Here is a 21403-nt window from a genome sequence, read left to right as displayed (position 1 = left end):
CCAGCCCTAACGCGCCGACCTAACCCGCGCTCCTTCCTTCTCAGAGCACCCTTCCAGGTTTTGCAACGCGCCTTCCCAAAATTCCTACAAAAAATTAGTTCGGTCCCGAGCCAGAGAGCAGTGCCCAAGGTCTTCCCCCAGGTCTGGTCCTCTTCTCCCAACTCTTCCACTTTACAACCACTTCGCAAGAACGACTCATCGTCAACTGCAACGCATTTTTGTCTGTACCAACGCTTTCAACCATCGCAAGAACCATCCAAGCACGCTGCAAAGCATTTTCTGCACAAACTCTATTTTCAAACCATCATCTGCATTCATGTTCTTGACTCTTCGAACTTGCTCAAACATCATCCATTCGATCATCACCATGACGACCTCTACCAACTTTGGCGCTTTCACCAGCCTCTCCATCGGCAACCATCACATCAACGAGCCTTCCGCTTCTACCATCAACAACATGCCTGCTTCAGTCAAGTCTGCAGGCTCGACCGGGTCGTCGCTGCCCAGAGAGCGCTCCATCACTCCGAGACATGTCTTCACCAGTCTCGACGAGGCCCACCAGGCCATCACCACCAAAGCTGCGAAGCAGGCCGCACACACCACGGACAACGGCGCTCACTCTGCCTCCATCCCGTGCGAGTCATCAGCTGGCTCTTCTGTCAATGCCGTCTACTCCAAGTCAACCACCGACACCGACGAGCATCCTGCCACCGAGTCGCACCGCTGCCCGACTCATGATGGCTTCTCCCGCGGACGTCGCATCAGTCCTACTCACTTGCGTCGCCGTTCATCCAGTGTTCCTGACTTCAGGACTCGTACCCCTCCCTACCCTGACTGGGACGAGATGACTCCGGCTGCTCGCGCCAGTTGCCACGCCGCAAAGGATCCTGTTGACAACAACACTCCTGACAACTCCACCAACACACCTCGCGAGACTGGAAGCACCGTCGAAAACATCGTGGATCAGTACCTCCCTTCGACCACCATCGACTCTTCACCCTCAGCTGATGGCCCGCACAACCATTCCACCAAGAATGCAACAGTCCACCACACCTTGGACAACGGAGAGACCATTGAGCCTCCTCAGACCAGAGAAAACACCACCTCTGTCCCCTTTGGTCGTACTTCAAAGTTTTTCCGCAGCCATGGACCCCCTCCTCGGATTCCTCAGCCGCCGATCCCGGCAATCCATCCCTCAACGGCCCCGGCACCCTCAGTGATCCGTACCAACCTCCCAGAGGACCACACCAGCACCCCAGATTGTCATCTCAACATCTCTCGGGAGCACTCCTGGTCAACCATGTCATCCGCGAGCTCTGTTGACATCAAAGAGCTTCTTGACATTTGCGACGAAAACAATGTCGGAACGTCCGCCGGCTCCAGCAAGGGCAACCAATACCTCGAAGCCAACCACCACGAGTCGACCAACAACCAAGCGGCTCGTGAGAGCACCACCGGCAGCGGCGCGTTGTCCCGTGCAGCCTTCTCAACAGGTGGTCTTACAACAGATTCTGACGAAGATCCATTCAAGTACGACCGCGGATCATACACGGTCTTCCTCCAGCCATCTCGGGAACGAGAAGTCAGTGCTGCGCTTCACCGTGTCAGTGGCGCCAGCACCACTTATACCAACGAGATCGACCACACTGGCCATGCATCAACCACGCGTGGCCCAGTTGGCTCTGCGGCACCTCCTAGGCCTCCTTCAAATGGGCTCACTTATCACAACACCGCTCAGAGAAACAACAACAATCCCAACAGGCCTATCATGAAGAAACTCGCTCTGCGATCTTATCCGGCCCAACACCTTGCATGGGACGAGTTTGATGAGGAGTTCGATGAGGAGTTTGACGAGGTAAGGGCTTCTGTCCAGTCACATATTGGATTTGATCCTTCGTCTCATCAGTTTGCTAACCCTGCTCTTCAACAGAACCTCGATGCTGTTAAGACCGACGGAGGTGATTGGGAGACAGTCGGGTCGAACCTCGATGCTGTTAAGAGCGATGGAGGGGAGTGGGAGACAGTCGGTTCCAGTGTTGGCCAGTTCAACAGCCATCGAGCTTATGCGTCCGGGACTGGCTTCGGCACTCGTTTCGGTTTAAGGGCCACAGGGAGCAGCATTGCAGACTACTCCGACACCTCAAGCCTTGCCGCCGAAAGCTTTGGCGCTTTTGCATCAACCGAAAAGATCATGCAACATCCGATGAACGGGAAGTACAACAACTATGTCGTTCGGACACTCAAGAGTGACAACCGCCCGGTCTTCCTTCCCCAACCAAGAATCCATCGAGTCAACGGTTATCCCCAAGATTCATGCCGACTGTTTGACCAAGCCACGACATCAAGCAGCCAGGGCTCATCTACAAGAGCATACTTGGCGGAGAAACTCACTGCCCCGTTCCGTTCTCTGACCTCCAACAAGAACACCGATCGGAGACATCCCTATGGGAGCAGCCAATCCGGCCCGGACAACGGCAACCAACAAAGAGACCATGGTTTGAGAACAGCTGGACTCTCACCGCAGACTCCCCGAGCCCACGATTCGTTTCAAGCCGATACATCAATCGGCCCGGAATCACCAGTCCAGTTCAGCTTCCCGTTGATCCCTCTGGAAGAGGCTGCAAGGCTGCAGGCGTTGAAGCGACGAAGCGACGCGAACGACCACACCTTTCAGAGCAGTCCTCGGACACGAAAGAACAGCCTTGTGTCTTGCCTTTCGTGGAAGGCCTCCAACAAGTTGGCGAAGAAAACGGCGCCCTCCACTCCGCATACTCTGCCGAGAAAGCCATTGCCCACTCACTGTCGCGAGCCAGTCTCCAACCACCACATCTCAATCCGTATGTATGACCCTGGCTCAACATATCAGTTCCATGTGCTAACATTTTCGCAGAAAACCAAGTTACCAGCAACGGGCAGGAGGCAACTCGTTTGTCAACCTTGAGCAGCGCAAGCCCACCAGCCCCTGGTAGACCAGTGTTCCCGCGGTCTTGCCGAAACCCCTTCAGCTCTGCCCACGGCTCAGCACGGAGCAGCTCGAGCTACAGACGTTCATGGGGCATCCCTTTCGAACGTCCTCACCTTTGGGGAAAAGATAAAAGAACTTCGCGTGTTGATGGTGAAGGTTCATATCTCCACCAAATCGCCAATTTGAATGTAACTGACCCTTTCAGACTTGACGAAGAAGACGGTTACCTCTCCTGGGAAGCACGACGCCGCCGAAAACAATTCTTCTGGTTTTTGTGTTTCCTCTGCGTCTTTCCGTTCATGGCGCCCCTCGTCTATAGAGGCACGTTTGACACGACACTGGCGTGGTTCACCAAAGGAGAAGTCGGCAGCCTAAACCGTCGACAACGCCGAAAAGTCTTGCTTCTCGGGAGCGTCATCTCAATGCTTTGGCTGTGTGGTATTGCAGTCCTCGCAACGCTCTTAGCCATCCGCGGGAAGAACGATCATCCATGAAAACACCCATCTTATGCATTCTGCGAGTCCGATATCAAACCGCCACTCTTTCTTTTTTCGCGAATCTCGCAGCCATACCACTGTCATCCAAACAACAAGCTTTTCTCGTGGAATCTTTTGCAATGAAAGTTGAAGGATGAATGGAAAAGCAGGGATTGCTCAATCTGTCACTCGTTTGAAGGGATCTGGAGTTTGGTGTTTTGGCGCTAGAGAGAAAAACATTTTCTAGACTTGGGGTCTGTGGTAGTATTTGTCGTGGCCTTGGGGTTTTGGTTAAAGTTTGGTTTTGTTTTTGGTTCTGTTCTGTCTGTTCTGGTTTTGTTGGAGTTTTTGATGTTGGTTTTTGGTGTTGATCTTGTTATGATTTTGTCTGGTTCAGTCTCGTTTGGTCTCATTTTGCGTGGAAAGAGAAGTCGGCATAGGGTACTTGGTCAGTATTGATTTCGGCGTTTGCGTTGAAGTATGGATACAGATGGTTTTGTTGGAGTTTTGGTCTTGCTTTTTGGCGTTCATGTTGTGCTGTTTGGTCTTGTTCTGGTCTTATTTCGATTTTGTCTGGTTTTGCGTGGAAAATAGAGTTCGGCATAAATGGATGAAGATTGTTTTTATTGGGAGTTGAAGGGAAAGGGGCGCCGGGTGAGCAATATCAAAGGTAGCTGTTGGGATAAACGAGGACACAAGTTAGAAACGGTGTCTGGAGTTTTGAAATGAAACGTGTGCTTTGTCTTACGTGTGAACAGCTTTTGAGCGACCTAGTTGTTCTCTTAATCCGTGCGCAACACACCATCCACATGCTCTCCAGATGAAGTTTGATGAAAATGGTGAAAAAGTGAACCTTAATTTCTCGCCCTGTGGTACAGAAATGCTTGCAGCGTTCGACGAGCTCCGGATGCGGCAACTGAGGTACAATGTTAGGGAAACTGTACAGTACTAGGTGAGAAGCCTAACACTTGGCTTTCTGTGTGCTGCATCATGCAGTTGGCGCTTCGCGAACCAGTCATGCAGGCACGGGTACATGCAGATCGCGGGGACTGTCTAGGAGGGGGCGCCACAAAGCGCGCCAACTTACATTTTGAGATTTCTTCACAGGGCCGGTCGGGCAATGGCGCCATTGCACATGTTAGACGGACACGGATTTATGCTCACCGGCTTCAGTCGTACGGGTCCGACTTGTAATACCTAACATATATAACCTCTCTCCTCCTCTTTTCATCAGTCGAGGCTCTCGATGCCAATGGATGATCTTCTCCCCTTCTCTGTGACCAGATATTCCCCGCCACCCGCATTTGATAATGGAGGACATAGAAGCTAGCAGCAAAACTGCCCCAACGGCTCTTGAGACTGTACCGAAATCTGAGCACAAAACAACCGTTGACCTGAGTGACGATGATGCTATCATACCTCAGGGGCAGATCGACCCCGTATTTGAAGCAAAAGCCAGGGTCCTAAATCATGCGGTTCGTTCCCCTTCTTACCCAGTTCCATGGCAAAGTTGGCCAGCTGACCTCTCTTCTAGATCCAAGATATCGGCATGGGATGGTACCAATGGCAGCTCTTCGTCGTCGTCGGATTTGGCTGGGCATCGGACAATCTCTGGCCCATAGTCACCTCGCTCATCTTCACGCCCATCGCGAACGAGTTCCATCCCAGCAGACCGCCACTGCTCTCCCTCAGTCAGAATATCGGCCTCCTGGCTGGCGCCATCTTCTGGGGATTCGGGTGTGACATTTTTGGCCGGAAGCTGGCATTCACCCTGACGCTCGGCGTCACGGCCGTCTTCGGGATGGCGGCCGCCGGAGCTCCCAACTTTGCCGGCATCGGCGTCTTTGCCGCCCTCTGGTCCTTTGGCGTGGGCGGAAACCTGCCCGTGGACTCGGCCATCTTCCTCGAGTTCCTTCCGGCATCGCATCAATTCTTGCTCACCATCTTGTCCATCGACTGGGCCCTTGCCCAGTTGATCGCGACCCTCATCGCCTGGCCGCTGCTCGGGAACCTGACGTGCCAGCAGGACACGGTTTGCAGGAAAGGCGATAATATGGGATGGCGATATTTCGTGATCACCATGGGCGGCCTGACTCTGATCATGTTCCTCATTCGGTTCCTCTGCTTCACCATCTTCGAGTCGCCCAAGTACCTGATGGGGAAGGGCAACGACGAGGAAGCCGTGCGGGTCGTCCACGAGGTGGCGCGAAGGAACGGAAAGACGTCCAGCCTGACGGTTGCGGATCTGAAGGCGTGCGAGCCCGAGGGCTACGTCCACAAGGCCAACGTTGCGGATGCCGTCAAGCGGCGTCTCGAGGACGTCAAGTTCGACAGAGTCCGCACTCTCTTTTCCACTAAGCGACTTGCGCTTTCGACGGGCATGATCATGGCCGTCTGGGCTTTTATCGGTCTCGGGTATCCACTGTACAACGCCTTTATTCCGTACATCCAGGCGATCAAAGGCGCGGAGTTCGGAGACGGGTCAACGCACCTGACGTACAGGAACTCGCTCATTATAGCGGCGATTGGCGTGCCCGGGGCTCTGCTGGGTGGTTATCTGGTTGAACTTCCTCGGCTGGGGCGCAAGGGAACGCTCTCGTTGTCCACGATCCTCACTGGCGTTTTCCTCTACTGCTCAACCACGGCGCTGAATTCAGCGGCTCTTCTTGGTTGGCAATGTGCCTTTAACTTTTGCAGCAATATCATGTACGCGGTGCTGTACAGCTTCACGCCGGAGCTGTTTCCGACGCCGCAACGGGGGACGGGGAATGCGCTGACTGCCACGTGCAATCGAATCTTCGGGATTATAGCGGTATGTTCAATGTCTTCTGTGAACCCCCGCGGACTGCTTGCTGTTGCTAACGTATATTGACTGTAGCCGATTATTGCCATGTTTGCGGATCTTCGAACTTCTGCACCGGTTTATACGAGTGGTGCTTTGTTCATATTTTCTGGCCTCCTCGTACTCGCCTTGCCGTTCGAATCAAGGGGGAAGGCTGCGCTGTGATGCGGCGGCTGTTTTTCGATATCGGCTTTAAAGAATATAAACCAAAGTGAATTTAGCTTACCTATGACCTAAACATCAATACCTGACTGTGATTGATGTGCCAAGGCGAACCCGAAAAACAAAATCAATAAAAAAAAATACTTACTCCGCTGGGAAACCGCTTGGTGAAAACCCAGATGCCCGCTTGGGATAGATATGCTCGCTGTGGGTTAGTATATTCGCTGTGGGTTAGTATTCTCGCTGATATTCGCTGAGGATAAGGATGCTCGCTGGATGGTCGCTGAGGATAAGGATATTCGCTGGAGGATAAATATATTCGCTATGGATAGGTACGCTAAGGTGAACTCACCATGGGAGAGTGCCCAGGACTTGCCCGGACAGCTCTCCCATAGAGAAAGAGCTGGGGAAAAACTCCGGAAAGTTTTACCCTCGACCTGAATCGAATGGATGACGTTGCGGTTGTGAACCCAAGGTAGGAGCCACTCAGCCACTAGACCACGTTGGGACATTGGTACCCACTTGACACAAACACTAAGCCTATATAGACATCTCCGAATTCCCCTCACAAGCGGTTGGAGCCCACAGCGAACACAGCACCGAACGAGCAACTTACCTTGCGATGCAACATGCTAACCCAATTAGGCAAAATGTAAACAAAGCCCCTTTCTGTGCTGGTGACTTCAGCTGAGGCCACTCCCTCACGTTAACTTTCACAACATTTGTTGCTCTTGATAGCATCGTTTGGGATGTTTGACGATGCGGCGCGAGAGAAAAGAGAAATGAGTGTGATGACATAATATGCGGGGAATGCTAATTGGAAGACTTCAGTTAAGAAACATCATAAGTCGATCATATTTCTGCATTTTATTTCTTCTAAGCTTCCGTAGAAGGTGCGCACCCCGCACTTCGCTTCGACGGCAGCGATGATCATTTTCTCGTTGGAGTCGACTCGCGCTAGCGAACGGGACAGGGGTCATGGCGCTAACATTGAGATTCCCAGCACCTTATCAGCTAGGTCACGGTATCACCTCCGCTCCTCGTAACCAACAAACACCACCGACGACACCCAAAACCTGATTCGCGACCTTCCTGGCGACGGTAACACGGGCGAGGTACTAAGGGACTGTCATTGTCGCGCTGACAACATCCTCGCCGATTCCAATGCTTAGTCTACCTCAGCAGACTCACCTCGACTTACACCGAGCCGGTTCACCGCATAACACCCACTACTTGCTACCTACCTACATTCAAACGGACCGAGAATTTCGCAATCACAAGCTCTAGAAAGCCTCACCATCTTCTCGATCAAACTCCTCAAAACCACCACCACCACCTTTTGACCAGCCGCAACCAACCAACCCACCATGTCTTTCATCCCGGTCTCACCACCACCGACCCCCTCCGGCCCCGCCAACCCCGGCACCCTCGCCCCCTCGGCCCTCATAGCAACCCTCTCCGCCCTCCTCTCCCCGCAAACCGGCTCCCTAACCCACTTAGTCCAATCCCTCTCCGTGCTCCTCTCCGCCTCCGCTTCGGGAGCCTCCCTCTCCCTCTCCTTCTTCCTCGTCCCGCGCCTGCTCGAGTCGCCCACACCGCTCATGCTCACCCAATGGCGGCGCGTCTACGAGCAGACTTTTTCGACTTTGAACCGGGCCGGCGCCGCTGCGGCGCTGGGGTATTTTTTGTTGGCTTGGCGGTTTGGAGTCAGGTATACGAGTGAAGTGGTGAAGGGCGGTGGATTGCAGGGGTTGAAGTTGGTGAAGAGGGGGAGGATGTACGCGGTTGCTGGAGCGCTGTTGGTTTTGGGCATGGCGCCGTATGGGTGGGTGGTGCTGGGTGGGGTGGAGAGACGGTTGGTGGCGAGGGCGGAGGCGGTGGAGAGGGCGATGAGGCAGAAGGGGGTGGATGTGGAGGTTGGGGAGTTGGGTGCGGGCGGGAATGGTGGTGGATTGAGCAGGAAGCATTCGGTTAGGAGGAAGAATTCGACGAAGGAGAGGGGTGGGGAGAGGGAGAGGGAGAAGGGTAAGGAGAGGGAGAAGGAGAAGGAGAGGGAAAGAGAGGCGGAGGAGGATCAGGATTCTTCGAGAGACGGTGATGTTGAGGCTGGCTTGGGCGAGAAGGTGGATATGAAGGCTGTGGAAGTCGGGGCAAAGTACTGGGTTGATGAATGGGGTGTGTTGAATCTGGGCAGGGCGGCGATGATTGCTGCTTCTGCGGTTATGGGATTGAGTGCTTCGCTATGGAACTAGGACCGGGCTGGAGAATGATCCGTAGCGGTTTGGTTGGCGCAAAGACGTGAAAGAGGACTGAACATACGGGATTTGATGCGTTACTTGGAAGTACGATTTGGATGGATAAATTCACAAGCTTGGAGGACAACGGGACAAGCAGGATAGCGAAATTGGGTTTTCATTTGGGGTTCATGTCAAAAACAAATCAGATGCTATGCCTCTCTCTCATGCGACGAAGCTGGCTCTCAAAACGGCCATGGTCCTGTCAACCCTCTCTAATCCCCATCTTGCCTAGCGAATATCACCGGATAATCTTCCCTCGCTTCCAACCGTCACCATTCAGACGGCATTCTCCCTGACATCTCACTTGGAGTTTCCAGAAGAGCCGGAGCCGGAGCCGGAGCTACCAGAGCCCGAGCTCGAGTAGGAGTTACCACTGGGCGAGGTGTACGTGGACGAGCCACTGCCGCTGTTGTAGTAAGTGCTACCGTTGGGGTTGGAGTAGTAGTAGGATCCGTTACTGTCAAGTCGTTGGCCAAATGATTAGTCGTTCCACTTCCCTAGAGAGATAGTCAGGGTCTTTCTTACGTGTTGGAGTAGTGGTACGAGTTGGATCCGTTGCCGTAGTCACGGGCGCTGTAGTGGTTGCCCTACAGCAAGTTGGCGTGTCAGCATTGTCGGTTGCCTCTACACTGGGCTTGATATGGCCAAGCCAGCGTAATGAGATCTTTCCGGGGAAGAGGAGACGAGAGCAACGGTGAAAAAGTATCTACACCATACCTGGCTGTTGGTGCCGTGGCCCTTGTAGCTGTATCCGTTTCCGCTAGGCATTTTGGAGGAGGATGTGATTACTGATTAAGTGGGAAGAGTGGGAAGATTGAGTAGTTGCTGGTCTTTGCTTGTTCAGCGTCTGCCGGTTAAGGTCAGTTGGGAAGTTGGTGTTCGCGATAGAGAACGAGAAGAAGAAGAAGAGGTAGAGGAACAGAGGGAAGAAGCCTTCTTTAAATAGTTGTAGTCAGACCTCCAAGCACAAGTGAAGGGAAGGGCCTGCCATCTTTCCTCAGGGTGGATGAATGCCCGAACAGCTTCCTGCCTGTTCTAACAAACGCCTACATAAACTTGTTCGCATTGCTTCACGACTGAAGGAAGGTGATGCCAGTCAAACCAAGCAAGTGGAATCCTACGCTTTCACCTGTACTTAGACCACGCTAAGGCAGGAGGCCCAGGTGTGGATATGGATGCACTGGGTTCAACGCTAATTCCCATCATCGCATGCATACAGCGCCAATTTAGATGAATTGATAGCAGAACAGATAAAAGTCTCTTGGGTTTGACGGCTATTCCTACTTCGTCCGGACAATCTGATGTGAAGGGATCAAAGATGTGAGTCACAATGCTATGCGTGACTTCCTTGTTGAGGTTATTAGTTTTTTTTTTTTTTGTTTACTTGGGAAAGGGGTTCGTAGCTCCACAAAGTAAGTTAGGCCAACCCTTGTTCGCTGGTGTTTTGGGTATGTACATAACGAACTTCCCGAAACGGACACTGACATCGCGAGAAAGCAACGAAAACGCCCATTCATTGCTTATCTTCCAAGGCACATCTAGGCTCTCAAGCATTCAAAACTGCCGGCTAGACTCCGGGTATCATTCCTCTATTTTAGAACCAACTTTTTACGCGAAACGCTGTCTATCCAAGAAATCAACTTTAAAGGTTGCCCTGCACGGCGGGGGTCTCCTCGTGCTCCGACAAGAACTTCTCGGCATCGAGGGCAGCCATGCAGCCGGTACCTATGGATAACGGATTGGTAAGTTTTCCAGACCATTTTCAGAAAGGGGGGGGAATGGGTTTACGTACCGGCGCTGGTAATAGCCTGTCTGTACCTCTTATCCTGAACATCGCCAGCAGCAAAGACACCCTCAACGCTGGTGAGGGTAGTACCAGGCTTGGTAACAACATAACCATCGGCGTCAGTCTCAAGCTGACCCTTGACGAGGGCGGTAGCGGGATCGTGGCCGATGGCATAGAAGAGACCGTTGGCCTCAAGAGTCTCCTCCTTGCCAGTGGTGACATCCTTGACGACAAGGTGGCTCATGAGACCCTTCTCGTCGCCCTTGACCTCGACACCGACGGTGTTGAACCTGACAGTGACCTTCTCGTGGTTCAACAACCTGTGGGCCATGATGTGGCTGGCCCTCAACTTGTCCTTGCGAACCAACACCGTGACGTGGCTGCCGTACTTGGTAAGGTACATGGCCTCCTCGGCAGCGGAGTCGCCGCCACCGATGACAACGAGGTGCTTGTTGCGGAAGATGGGCACGGCACCGTCGCAAACGGCGCAGGCCGAGATACCGTTCTGCCAGTACTTCTCCTCACCGGGGAGGTGGAGTCTGCGGGCAGAGGCGCCGGTGGCCAGGATGATGGCGTCGGCAGTGTGGTACTCCTCGGGGGACCACTCGGTAGCGTACTTGAAGGGGCGCGCGGAGAGGTCGACCTTGGCAACGGTCTCGCTGACAATGGTGGTGCCGAAACGCTCAGACTGAGCCTTCATCCTGTCCATCAGCTCCTGGCCCATAATGCCATCGGGGAAACCGGGGAAGTTTTCGATCTCGGTCGTGGTGGTGAGCTGGCCACCGGCGGCGATGCCATTGGCCATGAAGCCCTCGTAGAGAACGGCTGTATAGATGGGAAGGGAGGGTTAGCGCATTGGTCTTTGTATCCTGATGACGACAACCGCAATGGCGTAGGACTCACGCTTGAGCTCGGCGCGGCCCAGGTAGACGGCGGCAGTGTGGGCGGCCGGCCCAGAGCCGATGATGACTACTTTGCTGTGCATGTTTCTTTTTGTGATGGCCTGAAGTTCGGCAGGTTGAACCGTAGTGTTTTTCTTGAAGGCGGTTGCGGCAGCAGCGACTGTGAGACCAGATGCGCTGGATCGGAGAGTTCTTCTAAAGGTTGAGGAAAACAGTTTGGCGGTTGGTGGGGTTTCTCTCGGGAAACGGATCTAACAAGAGAACAAGATGCAAGTGGCGGAAACAGAGCCGGGGATGGTCACTGAATGGAGAGGAATAATCTGCGATCTAGTCAGACAGCCCAGGTGATTCCAGACTAGGCGCGTTGTCCCGGCGCCATTTTTCAATGAGTCGCGATTTCTAATCCACATCCCGGCCGCCGGCCTGGATTTGCCTGGGGGCGGACTCGGAGGGACACCGAGGAAACGTCTGAACGCCCAGGGTCCAGGGCCATGCCCCTCTGACGTGCTCGGCCAATTCCCACTTCAAAGATCCAGCGGGGTCGTCCCGCTGCAGGGGCACCCAAGTCCCGTTGCAGAGCCAGAAGACAAGAGGGATGGCCTAATGTGGGTTAGGGTTATTGGTGAAAGTACTTAAATTTCAAACAGATTTGGATTTGAGATTTTGTAGTTGACAACAACCGACACGACAATGGAAGTGAAGCTATCTATACAACCTACAACCTGCTCTTCCCCTCCTGTTGCGGGACCTGGACCACCACCTTGCCCCAGGTCTCACGGCCTCCCAGAGCGATCAACGCATCCGGAATCTTTTCAAGACCGACGAACTCCTTGTCGCTGAACACAGTCGGCTTGAACTTGCCCTCGGCAATCAATTTCATGATGCCCTGCCACACGGCCACAACCGTCTCCTTCTCGTGAACGGCATACTGGCCCCAATGGATACCAACGAGGCTGATGTTCTTGAGAAGAACCTTGTTCATCGCCACCTTCTCGATCTTGCCGGCAGCGAAACCGACAATTAAGATACGGCCATTCCACGCAGTGCACTTAGTGCTCAGATCTACCAAGCCGACGGGATCGTAGACAATGTCGACACCCTTGCCTTTAGGGGTCAACTTCTTCACGACCTCGGGCCACTTAGGGTCCGCGTAGTCGACAACGTGGTCCGCGCCAAAGGACTTGGCGACTTCGAGCTTGTGCTTGGTTCCGGCCGTAGCAATGACAGTTGCTCCAAACGCCTTCGCAACTATTTATGGGATCAGCAAGTGGTTCACCCTATGGAGATAGATATGTCACTAACTCTGGACTGCGGCTAAGCCGACACCACCGGCCGCAGCGTGAACAAGGACGCAGTCGCCCTTCTTCACGCCGGCTCGGACAACGAGGGCTCCATAACTCGTTGGTGCCGTCACGAAGAGACCGGCAGCATCCACAAGCGACCAGCCTTCAGGAGCTGGGAGGAGTGTCGTCTCCTTGGCCTTCACTTTGGTAGCGTAGGCACCCTGGCTAGCTCCAAACACACGGGAGCCAACAGGGAACTTGGGGTTCTTGGAGCCGGAAGGTGTGGCGAGAACCACGCCGGCGAACTCGGCACCTGATACCCAGGGAAATGCTAAGAGGGAAGGTTAGTATAAGAAATGCGATGTGAACGGGGATGAGCAAACAAGCCATACGTGGTTGATGCTGGTATTTGCCCTGAATCTGAAGAATGTCGAAGAAGTTGGTTGCCGCAGCGTGAACTTCGATCAAGTACTCATCTGAAGCAGGCGCTGGGTCTGGAAGATCCGTGACCTTGAGCTCTTGAGGGCCCTGGGTTAAAGGTGATGTTAGAACCATAAAGCGGAAAGATGTCCCGGATGATCGAGATAGGACATACATACCTTAACATACTGTGCCACCTGAATGCCTCTCATCTTGGAAGGGTATGTGGAGTAATAGGATGCTTGACTAAATCAAGTGGAAGCCAACGCAGAAACACAAGTGAGATATACAAAAAGTGAAAGAATAACAGACTTTTATTAATTGACGGTATGGTTAAACGATGCCGAATACAACTAGGTAGGATGCCGATGGCCATCGCGGGGGTGGCCCAGTGTAAGGGAAGCCGAGGTAGCCCAGACCGGGGTGGATGATGATCTCTGATTGGCCACTCACCTTGGATCTCGGTGAGCCCACGTCTTATCGATTTCCAACAATCAATTCGCGACTTGCATCTTTCACCCATTCAATTCACCACTCCCAAACACAACTTGCTTCAATTTTGACGGCGCAAACCGCTGTGCGTCATTTCGCCCAGCCTAATCTCAACACGAAGTCACGAATCCGTAGCAAAGGACCCGACACTTGGTTCAGCGTGCACAATCACGAGCCGCGCATTCTCTAGGCAAAATCCATTACCAATCGTCGCCGAACTACGTACCTCTACGAAACGATCGCGACAAATCAAGCCTACCAACCTCGAAACCCAAACCGCGCCGGCGAACCACCTTCACTCCCCCCTCACACACCCGCCACAATGGCGACAACAACACAAACAACAACCTCCGCAGAGGCAGGAGGACCGCAACAACTAATCACCCAAATGCTCACCCACACCGCACCACGCTACGCCTTCTCCTTCACGCCCTTCCTCCAGCGCACCTACCAACACTCTCTCCCCGCCGACCGACCCATCTGCAAAGCCTACGCATCCGGCAACTGCCCGCTCAAATCCCACTGTCCCGAGCGCCACGTCACCTCTTCCAACAACCCCTCCCACGGAGGCGGAGGCGGCGGTAACACCTTCAGCGGCGGCTTTGGCTCGCTAGTCTGCAAGCACTGGCTCCGCGGCCTCTGCAAAAAGGGCGAGTCGTGCGAGTTCCTGCACGAGTACAACCTGCGCAAGATGCCCGAGTGCAATTTCTTCGTCAGGAACGGGTACTGCAGCAACGGGGACGAGTGTCTGTACTTGCACATTGATCCGCTGTCAAGATTGCCTCCCTGTCCGCACTATGAGAGGGGGTTCTGTCCGCTGGGACCGAGGTGCGACAAGAAGCATTTTAGGAGGAAGCTGTGTTTGTACTATTTGGCCGGGTTTTGTCCGGATGGGAAGGGCTGTAAGGAGGGCGCGCATCCGAGGTGGACGGCGGATAAGGATATGGAGAAGCCGAAGGCCAAGGGCGAGGCGGATCAGATGCTGCTGCAGCAACAGCAGCAACAGGGTATGGGCGATGCTAATGGCATGGGTGGTCACGGTGGAGGAATGGCACAGGCGACGGGCGCGAATGAGTATATGGACCGAGAGAGGGAGCGGGATAGGGATAATAGGGAGAGGGAGATGATGATGCAGGGACGCGACAGGGACGGCGGTCCACATGATCGTCATAAAGATCGCTTTGGAGGAGGAGGAGGAGGCAGAGGTAGAGGAGGATGGAGGGGAAGAGGAAGGGGAGGGTTCAGGGGTAAAGGTCATTAGGAGAGCTTCCACCCCAGAGTCGCCAGAGAAGCCGATCAAAAGCTACATGAAAAAGAGGACATACTCAAGCTCAAGCTTGAGTATGATAAAGAGGCCCAAGAAGTTGGCATCAAGGATCAGGTATGCATTAGGGAATAGGGAATGGGACAAACGGCGCAAGGCAGGGAGGGTTATATCCATTGACTGTAGGTTAAGATTCGAGTCACAAACTTGTATGATTATTGTAAGGGATTGCTAGCTTAAGATTATTGAGCAGCTATGATCTGTATGTTCTTCCAAAATAGACCAAGAGAGAGGGGATCCAAAAACAATAACGCCGTCCCCTACCTAGTGTACCCATAACCAAATGATATTTAACCCACCGTCTGAAATGCTATGGCACCTGTCTGACTAAATAGACATCGCCTTCTTTTGTATCCATCCCACCATGCGCGTGTGACCAATTTTACTCCATCGGCACCGCAACAAACGACTCATTCGACGTGCGGGCCCCAGTCCCCACCTCCTCCTCATCCCCATTCTCGCTTCCCATAGACCTCACCGAGCCACCCGACCGTGGGCTGTTAAACGAGCTATGACTCGACTGCCACGCCGCCAACTCGTCCACCTTCCGGATCCCCATCATCCACGCCACCAGACCGCGCGGCACCCAGCGTCCCACGAAGCCATACACGCTCGCGCCGAGGCCGACGCGAACGGTACCCTTGGTGATGGACCCATCAATCACGTCAAAAACAGCATTATGCAGCTCCCGCAACGAGCTGCCGCGCATCCCGCGGATGCGGCCCGCGCTGATGGCCGAGCTCGACTGGCTGACAAAGTTCTTGCCGTACGCGTGGCGGGCCGAGTCGGGCCAGGGCAGGAGGGACTCGGCGTCCTGGGGGTTCGCTTCGAGCGCGCGCAGCGGGACACCCGAAGGGTTGCGCTCCTGCCACTGCTCGCGCACGGTCGAGGCGGGCGTGAAGCCGGCAAAGTCGAAGGTGCCGAGCTGGATGTGGGTGACGGGGATGGCGAGCGGGCGGAGCTCGGCGGTCAGGACTTCGGTGAATGCGGAGAGGGCAGAGCACACGGTTGCTTCGGGGGCGTGGAAGGGGGGGTTGATGGAGGAGATGATGGAGGGCGTGCAGACGATGATCTTGGGGCTGTCCTTCTTCTTGTCGGTTCCGGATGATGGGGATTCGGCTGAGGGGGTAGGACCCAGGCGAGCGGTAAGTAGGGGGAGGAAGGCCTGGAGTGTTATAATAGGGTGTAGCAGGTGTGTGTTGAATAGATTCGCGAAGCCTGAGGGAGGGATGGTAGCGATGGGCGAGGTCTGGTAGTTCAAAGATGGAATGAGGATGACGGCCTTAAGGTGCAACCGATGTCGCTTGCTGTTGGGCACTGCCGCGTGGGGTGACTGAAGGTATGTCGTGAAACGCTCAATGGAAGCGCTGGCACTGAGAGGATCGGTGGTGTCGACGCCCAGAGGTCGGATATCGGGGCGTGCTAGATTCTGGATAGCAATATCATCCTCCGGCCCGCTGGATACGATAAAGACGATGAAGCCTTTCCTTTCCAGATCCAGCGCAACCGACCGGGTCAACGGTAGGTTGGGGGATCCCGCAATAACAACGACATCCATACGTCCTCCGCTGCGCGCCCGCCTTGCCCGCCTAGTCTTCCTTGCGTAGGCGTTGACTGTGTATGACCGATATAGAATGGTGCCGGTGGCCAGGACGATGGCAGTGGTAAGGACTTTGTTCCTCAACACCCAGCTCTCAACTCTGTCGTAGAGCGAAATCGACAGCTCGGCTGAAGGCGCTGGCGGCGGCAGCCGAGGGCGGATCTGTTCTGGTACCCATTGCGAAGTCGCGAGGGTGTTTCTGACGGTCTCGGCAATCTTGTCGACGTTCTCGTTTACGATGTTGGCGACATCTTCAGAGTATCGCTTGATATCGCCGGGTAGGGACGATAACTATAACCGAACCGGGCCGTTGTTAGTGGGGTTCCATGCGGGGATCGAGTGGCATTGTGTATGTTTCCTTACCACGTCCAGAAAAGCCTGGTCGTCCGCAGACATGTTGTTTTGATTGTGTATTTCTCAGGGTCTTGTGAAGTGGTGATAGTGTGATCTTCGGCAGCTCAGTGAACAGGAAACGCGGGGTGATGAGTCGGCAGAATTACTGGGGGTCGCAATACGTGAATCGCGCCGGACTTCACAGTGTTCCAATAATGACGGGGAGAAGGTTTCTTTTATCGCTTTTATCGGACCCTTGCGCACCTTATCAAGCGGAGCTAATGCGCCCTGAGCTCAAGGTACCCCAGCCTTTACCCCGGCGACTCTCCACCACCAACGTCATTCCCGTGACACGCTGAGAAAGCATAAGTCTTTAAGAATATCAAATTTGAAGATGACCTATCCGTCTAGCCTAGACCTGGTTGTTTTCTTTGCCCATCACCACATCAACATCTCGCAAGAGAAGCTTCAACATGCCTCCAGCTCTGATACTAATATCTGAATAGCCCCAAGATCTGGCCTCACAACTTCCTAGCCAGCACCCTCAACCTTACATAACTATACATATGCCCACCCCCCGGCTTAGCACAAACAATCTCCAGCACATCCACCACCTCCCTGACCACCTCCTCCCTCTCCTCCTCGCTCCCCAATGCCTGCAAGAACTGAGCACCCATCAATCTCACCCATCCCTCAACCCCACCAACATCCGCGTTCGTAGGCCGCCACTCCCTCTCTACTTTTTCCACCTTCCACCCGCCGACCGTCTCCTCCATCATTTGTTTAATCCACTCCTCGTCGGGAAAAAACCAGGGGTCGACCTCCTGCGCGCGCTTCAGACCGACTCGCCTTCCCACAGCAGCCAAAAGCGTGGCCCGGATCTCCGAGACATTGCCCAGTCCGCCCATCTCAAAGGCGAAGACACCCCCCGGGGCAAGCACGTTGCGGACGCCCTGAAAGAAGACTTGTCGCTTGTCTTCGGGACGCAGGATCCAGTGGAGGGCGGCGTTGGAGAAGGCTTTGTTGAAGCGGACGTAGTGGAGGTGGGTTTTGCTGATGAGGGCGGTTGCGTCGAGGACTGTACACAATGTCAGCCTAAGAACCAGTGATTTTGACATGCTTTGATGCCGGCAGGCAGGTACAATCACTTCACTTACCCTCAAAGGTGCAAGTAGCCTTCAAATGCGCATCATCCGCCGCCTTCTTTTGGGCAGCTTCAATCATGGCTTTGGAGCTGTCTACGCCGTGCAAGCGGCCTCTGCCTCCCTCAAAGACTTGGGCAATCTCAAAATCGAGGACGCCGTCTGTGAGAGAGAAAATTTCCAGTTTGTCAGTGACGCCTTGTTCGAAAGTGTCCTTTTTTGGGCGGAGGAAAAAAACTCACCACCACAACCAATGTCAAGAATCACATCGTCTTTCTGGGGATCAAGCCATTGGACAATCTTTGTTGCCAGCTTGGGGACGAAGGAGGCTGCGGATTGATATGCCTGTTCGTTTCTCGTTTGATCAGTCATCTATCCCCATCAAAACAGAAATAGTAAAGAGGAAAGGTCTGTGGTTGTCCAGTGACTAGCCCATTACCTCTGAGGACCAGTTGTCCTTGTTCTGCTGGGATGCCATTGTCAAGTGATGGTGGTTGTCGATGTGGGTTTAGGGAAGAAACGGGAAGGGGGAAAGCCGAAAAGATCAAGTGGAAACGGCCAGAGCTTTATACCCGACCACTTGGTCTCGTATCATCTCAACACCACACACTTCTGCTTGGGAAAGATTACTGCCATAGGCCAAGATTGGATGAGAGAGGCAGCAAGACTGGGGGAAAGGAGTCCGATGTCGGCGACTGCCCTCACATCTCTCTACGAATGGAGGTAGGCTGCAGGTGGGAAACTGCATGGAAGAAACGTTCCCTCGCCTCAAAGTAGAAGGTCAAATCGAAGATGAATCTCCCATATACCGGTGAAAGCCATGAGGTTGGATGGAAGTCCGTATCTGTTGAAATTTCTGACAGTTTACGCTAGTCGGTCAAGTTGGAAACTCTTGCTTGTGTCCAATCCTAAAAGTCCCCCCCCAACCCCCCATCACCTCCAACGCTCTTATATGTATATGTACACGCGCTGACTATGTCATAGCTAACTCCGTTTGTGCACAAGCTGATCAGTGTAGGACATCATATCGTCCATCTTTGCGTCAACAGTCTTTCGGGTCTCGGCCAACCGATCTTCCATAGATTGCAGTTCAGCTATCACTTCGTCCAGTTCAGTCAAGCCGGATCGCCTGATCAACATGTTTCTTTTGCAGGCTTCCTAATCCACCACGTTGTCCAACAGCTTTGGGTCAAACAGCTTGTACTTGTCTTCCCCAAGCGCATCCTCAACTCTCTTCATTACCGCCAGGACCTTCTCTTCTTCCAACCGGCGGCCAATGACCTGCACACCGACGGGAAGACCGTGCATGCGTTCGGCGTCATAGTATTTGTAAGCTCTGGCCGCGACACCGTTCAGCTTCCTGTGATTGAAGGTGCTTGGGAGCTTGTCGAGGGCGCTATCGACATGCGTGACGGGGACGACGCCGGCTGTGTAGTCGAGCTGTTGAGGAGAGTGGATTTATGTCAGTGAGGCTCTTTGCTTCGGAAGGAAAGACACTGTGGAAGAACTAACCAAGTTGAAAAGAAAGCAATATCCGCAATTGCTGAAGGTATCCTTCGAGGCATCGTGCGGAATGGCAGGCAGCGCATTCGGCGGTGAAATAAGCACATCGAACTGCTTCCTGTTCCAGTACTCGAACCACTCGGCCCTGTAGGCCTCTCTCTTCTTGACCTCACCCCAGTTTTCCGCTGCCGAGATAGGCCTCGTCTGCTTCACCAGCTCTGCCCAAAGGGTATCCCTCCGAAGGTACCTTACCCACAGGTACGACAGATACCGGACGATGCTCGGCCACTTGCCAAACGACAACAAGCTGGCTCCAGTATCCAACCACTCCCCGAACCTCCTGTACGAATTAAACCACCACCCACCATCCGCGTTCAGCAACAACGCCCCCATCCTCAACGCCTCAAACATATCCGGCGCATCATCCATCTCCACAATCTCATGCCCTTCCCTCCTCAACGCCTCCTCCACCGTCTCCAGCGCCCGCTTGCACGCCGGACTTGGATCAACCACCCTATCGGTCCGCAACACGCCTACCCTCAGTTTCCTCCCATTATCCCCAAACTCCTCCACCACTTCATCCCTCCACGCAAGCGGGTGAACAGAGTGATCATACTTCCACGGCTTCATCCCAATGACCGCCCTAGTAAAGTAGCTCAAATCATCCAGCGTCCTCGCCATAGGCGAGTAAACACTAGGCACGCCTTCCTGGCCGGGCATGCTGGTCAGGATGCCCGCCTTGGGCCAGCGCCCTGTCGCGCACCTCAGGGAATAACACCCGCTGAAGTGGGCCGGCGCCCTGACGCTGCCCGCCACGTCGCTACCGATGCCGATGCGTCCGCCACAAGCCAGGAGCGCCGACTCGCCGCCCGTCGAGCCGCCGGGCGAGTACGCCTTGTTGTACGGGTTCGTGCAGCGGCCCCACACGTCGTTGGTGCTCTCGTAGCTCAGCAGGGAGATGGGCAGGTTGGTCTTGACGTAAGGGACGGCGCCGGCGTTTTTGAGGAGACGCACCATCGGCCCATCTCGCGGGTTGTCGGCCTTGTTCCCGACGAAGGAGGAGTACCCGACCGTCGTGTCGAAGCCGCCTACGATGATGGTGTCCTTCAGGCTGACGGGGATTCCGGCCAGGGAACCCTGGAGGTTGATATCTTTGGAGTTTTTGAGGGAGTCCTCGGCGGCGGAGATCAGGATCTCGGTCAGGCAGTTGGTCTTGAAGTGGGCTCTGACGGCAACCTTGCCGTAGGTTCGGAGGACGGAGAGTGGCGAGATGGCATTGGACTGGATGCCGGACACGAGATCGACGATGGGCTTGTTGATGGTGTCAAGGTCTTTGTCGGACAACGCCGTGTGGTATTCCGGGTCGAGCGTCGAGATGCGCTCTTGACGCTCAGCTCGCTTGGATTGACTGTTTAGAGTTGTCTGAGGTTAGCAAAAAGTACTACATCCACTTTGACTTCAGACAACTAAAGAGGGGCAAGGCTTCTTCTGAGGGTGGTTAGTTAGGATGGATACTACTCACCAGTCCCGCTTGTGGCGGAGGTAATCCGAAAGGAAACTCATCGTGTCAACGTGATTTCTCGCTGCTCACTGAGCTTCCGTGAGTATACACAGGCTCTTCCAGAAAAATTCAAGTCAATGCCCAACGATCTTTGTGTGTATCGGTGCGGTGGACGTTGCCGGTGTTAATTTGTCTCTTGGGCGAGGTCGACTTGAAGACGCGCGGATTGATATATGGGAGGTAGAGATCGTTCGAAGCTATTCAGACTCGATTCAAGGTACTACGACACCGTTCCTGACGAAGAAGTGAGACGAAATGAGGCCGGTGCATATAATTCGGGTTACATGTAACAGAAGTGAAGTGTAAGTTAGGTGA

At 54.0% G+C, this 21403-nt stretch overlaps 9 protein-coding genes across 9 annotated transcripts; 4 read left to right on the top strand and 5 right to left on the bottom strand.

The window, feature by feature from the left end:
* The first annotated feature begins 260 nt into the window (after window positions 1–260).
* On the top strand, window positions 261–3191 carry B0H65DRAFT_450948 (uncharacterized protein). The gene is made up of 2 exons (XM_062826028.1): window positions 261–3121; window positions 3171–3191. Exon 1 carries the CDS (start codon window positions 317–319, stop codon window positions 2939–2941), a length of 2625 nt encoding a protein of 874 aa, XP_062686528.1. The 5' UTR covers window positions 261–316; the 3' UTR covers window positions 2942–3121; window positions 3171–3191.
* Window positions 3192–4530: 1339 nt separating this feature from the next.
* B0H65DRAFT_450945 (major facilitator superfamily domain-containing protein) lies at window positions 4531–6545 on the top strand. The gene is made up of 3 exons (XM_062826027.1): window positions 4531–4916; window positions 4976–6253; window positions 6320–6545. The coding sequence occupies exons 1-3, from the start codon at window positions 4752–4754 to the stop codon at window positions 6446–6448; spliced, it is 1572 nt and encodes a 523-aa protein (XP_062686527.1). The 5' UTR covers window positions 4531–4751; the 3' UTR covers window positions 6449–6545.
* A 1267-nt stretch (window positions 6546–7812) lies between these two features.
* On the top strand, window positions 7813–8697 carry B0H65DRAFT_544423 (uncharacterized protein; the record flags this gene model as incomplete). The annotated part of the gene is made up of 1 exon (XM_062829291.1): window positions 7813–8697. The coding sequence occupies one exon, from the start codon at window positions 7813–7815 to the stop codon at window positions 8695–8697; it is 885 nt and encodes a 294-aa protein (XP_062686526.1).
* Window positions 8698–9042: 345 nt separating this feature from the next.
* Window positions 9043–9510, bottom strand: B0H65DRAFT_544422 (uncharacterized protein; the record flags this gene model as incomplete). Its single annotated transcript, XM_062829290.1, has 3 exons — window positions 9043–9199; window positions 9268–9329; window positions 9460–9510. 3 exons carry the CDS (start codon window positions 9508–9510, stop codon window positions 9043–9045), a joined length of 270 nt encoding a protein of 89 aa, XP_062686525.1.
* Window positions 9511–10092: 582 nt separating this feature from the next.
* Window positions 10093–13575, bottom strand: B0H65DRAFT_554652 (uncharacterized protein). Its single transcript, XM_062830006.1, has 7 exons — window positions 13313–13575; window positions 13106–13241; window positions 12733–13044; window positions 12150–12678; window positions 11432–11667; window positions 10535–11353; window positions 10093–10467 (listed from the first exon to the last, which is right to left on the bottom strand). The coding sequence occupies exons 1-7, from the start codon at window positions 13343–13345 to the stop codon at window positions 10385–10387; spliced, it is 2148 nt and encodes a 715-aa protein (XP_062686524.1). The 5' UTR covers window positions 13346–13575; the 3' UTR covers window positions 10093–10384.
* Window positions 13576–13659: 84 nt separating this feature from the next.
* On the top strand, window positions 13660–15108 carry B0H65DRAFT_37859 (uncharacterized protein). The gene has a single exon (XM_062823698.1). The coding sequence runs from the start codon at window positions 13948–13950 to the stop codon at window positions 14884–14886; it is 939 nt and encodes a 312-aa protein (XP_062686523.1). The 5' UTR covers window positions 13660–13947; the 3' UTR covers window positions 14887–15108.
* B0H65DRAFT_37858 (uncharacterized protein) lies at window positions 15109–17170 on the bottom strand. The gene is made up of 2 exons (XM_062823697.1): window positions 16913–17170; window positions 15109–16840 (listed from the first exon to the last, which is right to left on the bottom strand). The coding sequence occupies exons 1-2, from the start codon at window positions 16943–16945 to the stop codon at window positions 15332–15334; spliced, it is 1542 nt and encodes a 513-aa protein (XP_062686522.1). The 5' UTR covers window positions 16946–17170; the 3' UTR covers window positions 15109–15331.
* Window positions 17171–17235: 65 nt separating this feature from the next.
* Window positions 17236–18827, bottom strand: B0H65DRAFT_450934 (S-adenosyl-L-methionine-dependent methyltransferase). The gene is made up of 4 exons (XM_062826026.1): window positions 18464–18827; window positions 18267–18369; window positions 18040–18186; window positions 17236–17960 (listed from the first exon to the last, which is right to left on the bottom strand). Exons 1-4 carry the CDS (start codon window positions 18500–18502, stop codon window positions 17404–17406), a joined length of 846 nt encoding a protein of 281 aa, XP_062686521.1. The 5' UTR covers window positions 18503–18827; the 3' UTR covers window positions 17236–17403.
* Window positions 18828–18842: 15 nt separating this feature from the next.
* On the bottom strand, window positions 18843–21242 carry B0H65DRAFT_37854 (amidase signature domain-containing protein). The gene is made up of 3 exons (XM_062823696.1): window positions 21050–21242; window positions 19537–20935; window positions 18843–19464 (listed from the first exon to the last, which is right to left on the bottom strand). Exons 1-3 carry the CDS (start codon window positions 21088–21090, stop codon window positions 19183–19185), a joined length of 1722 nt encoding a protein of 573 aa, XP_062686520.1. The 5' UTR covers window positions 21091–21242; the 3' UTR covers window positions 18843–19182.
* Window positions 21243–21403: the final 161 nt, after the last annotated feature.

This window comes from Neurospora tetraspora (assembly GCF_033439725.1).
Source record: "Neurospora tetraspora strain CBS 560.94 chromosome Unknown B0H65scaffold_1, whole genome shotgun sequence".
NCBI lineage: Eukaryota > Fungi > Ascomycota > Sordariomycetes > Sordariales > Sordariaceae > Neurospora > Neurospora tetraspora.
This window is presented reverse-complemented; position numbering and strand designations above follow the sequence as displayed.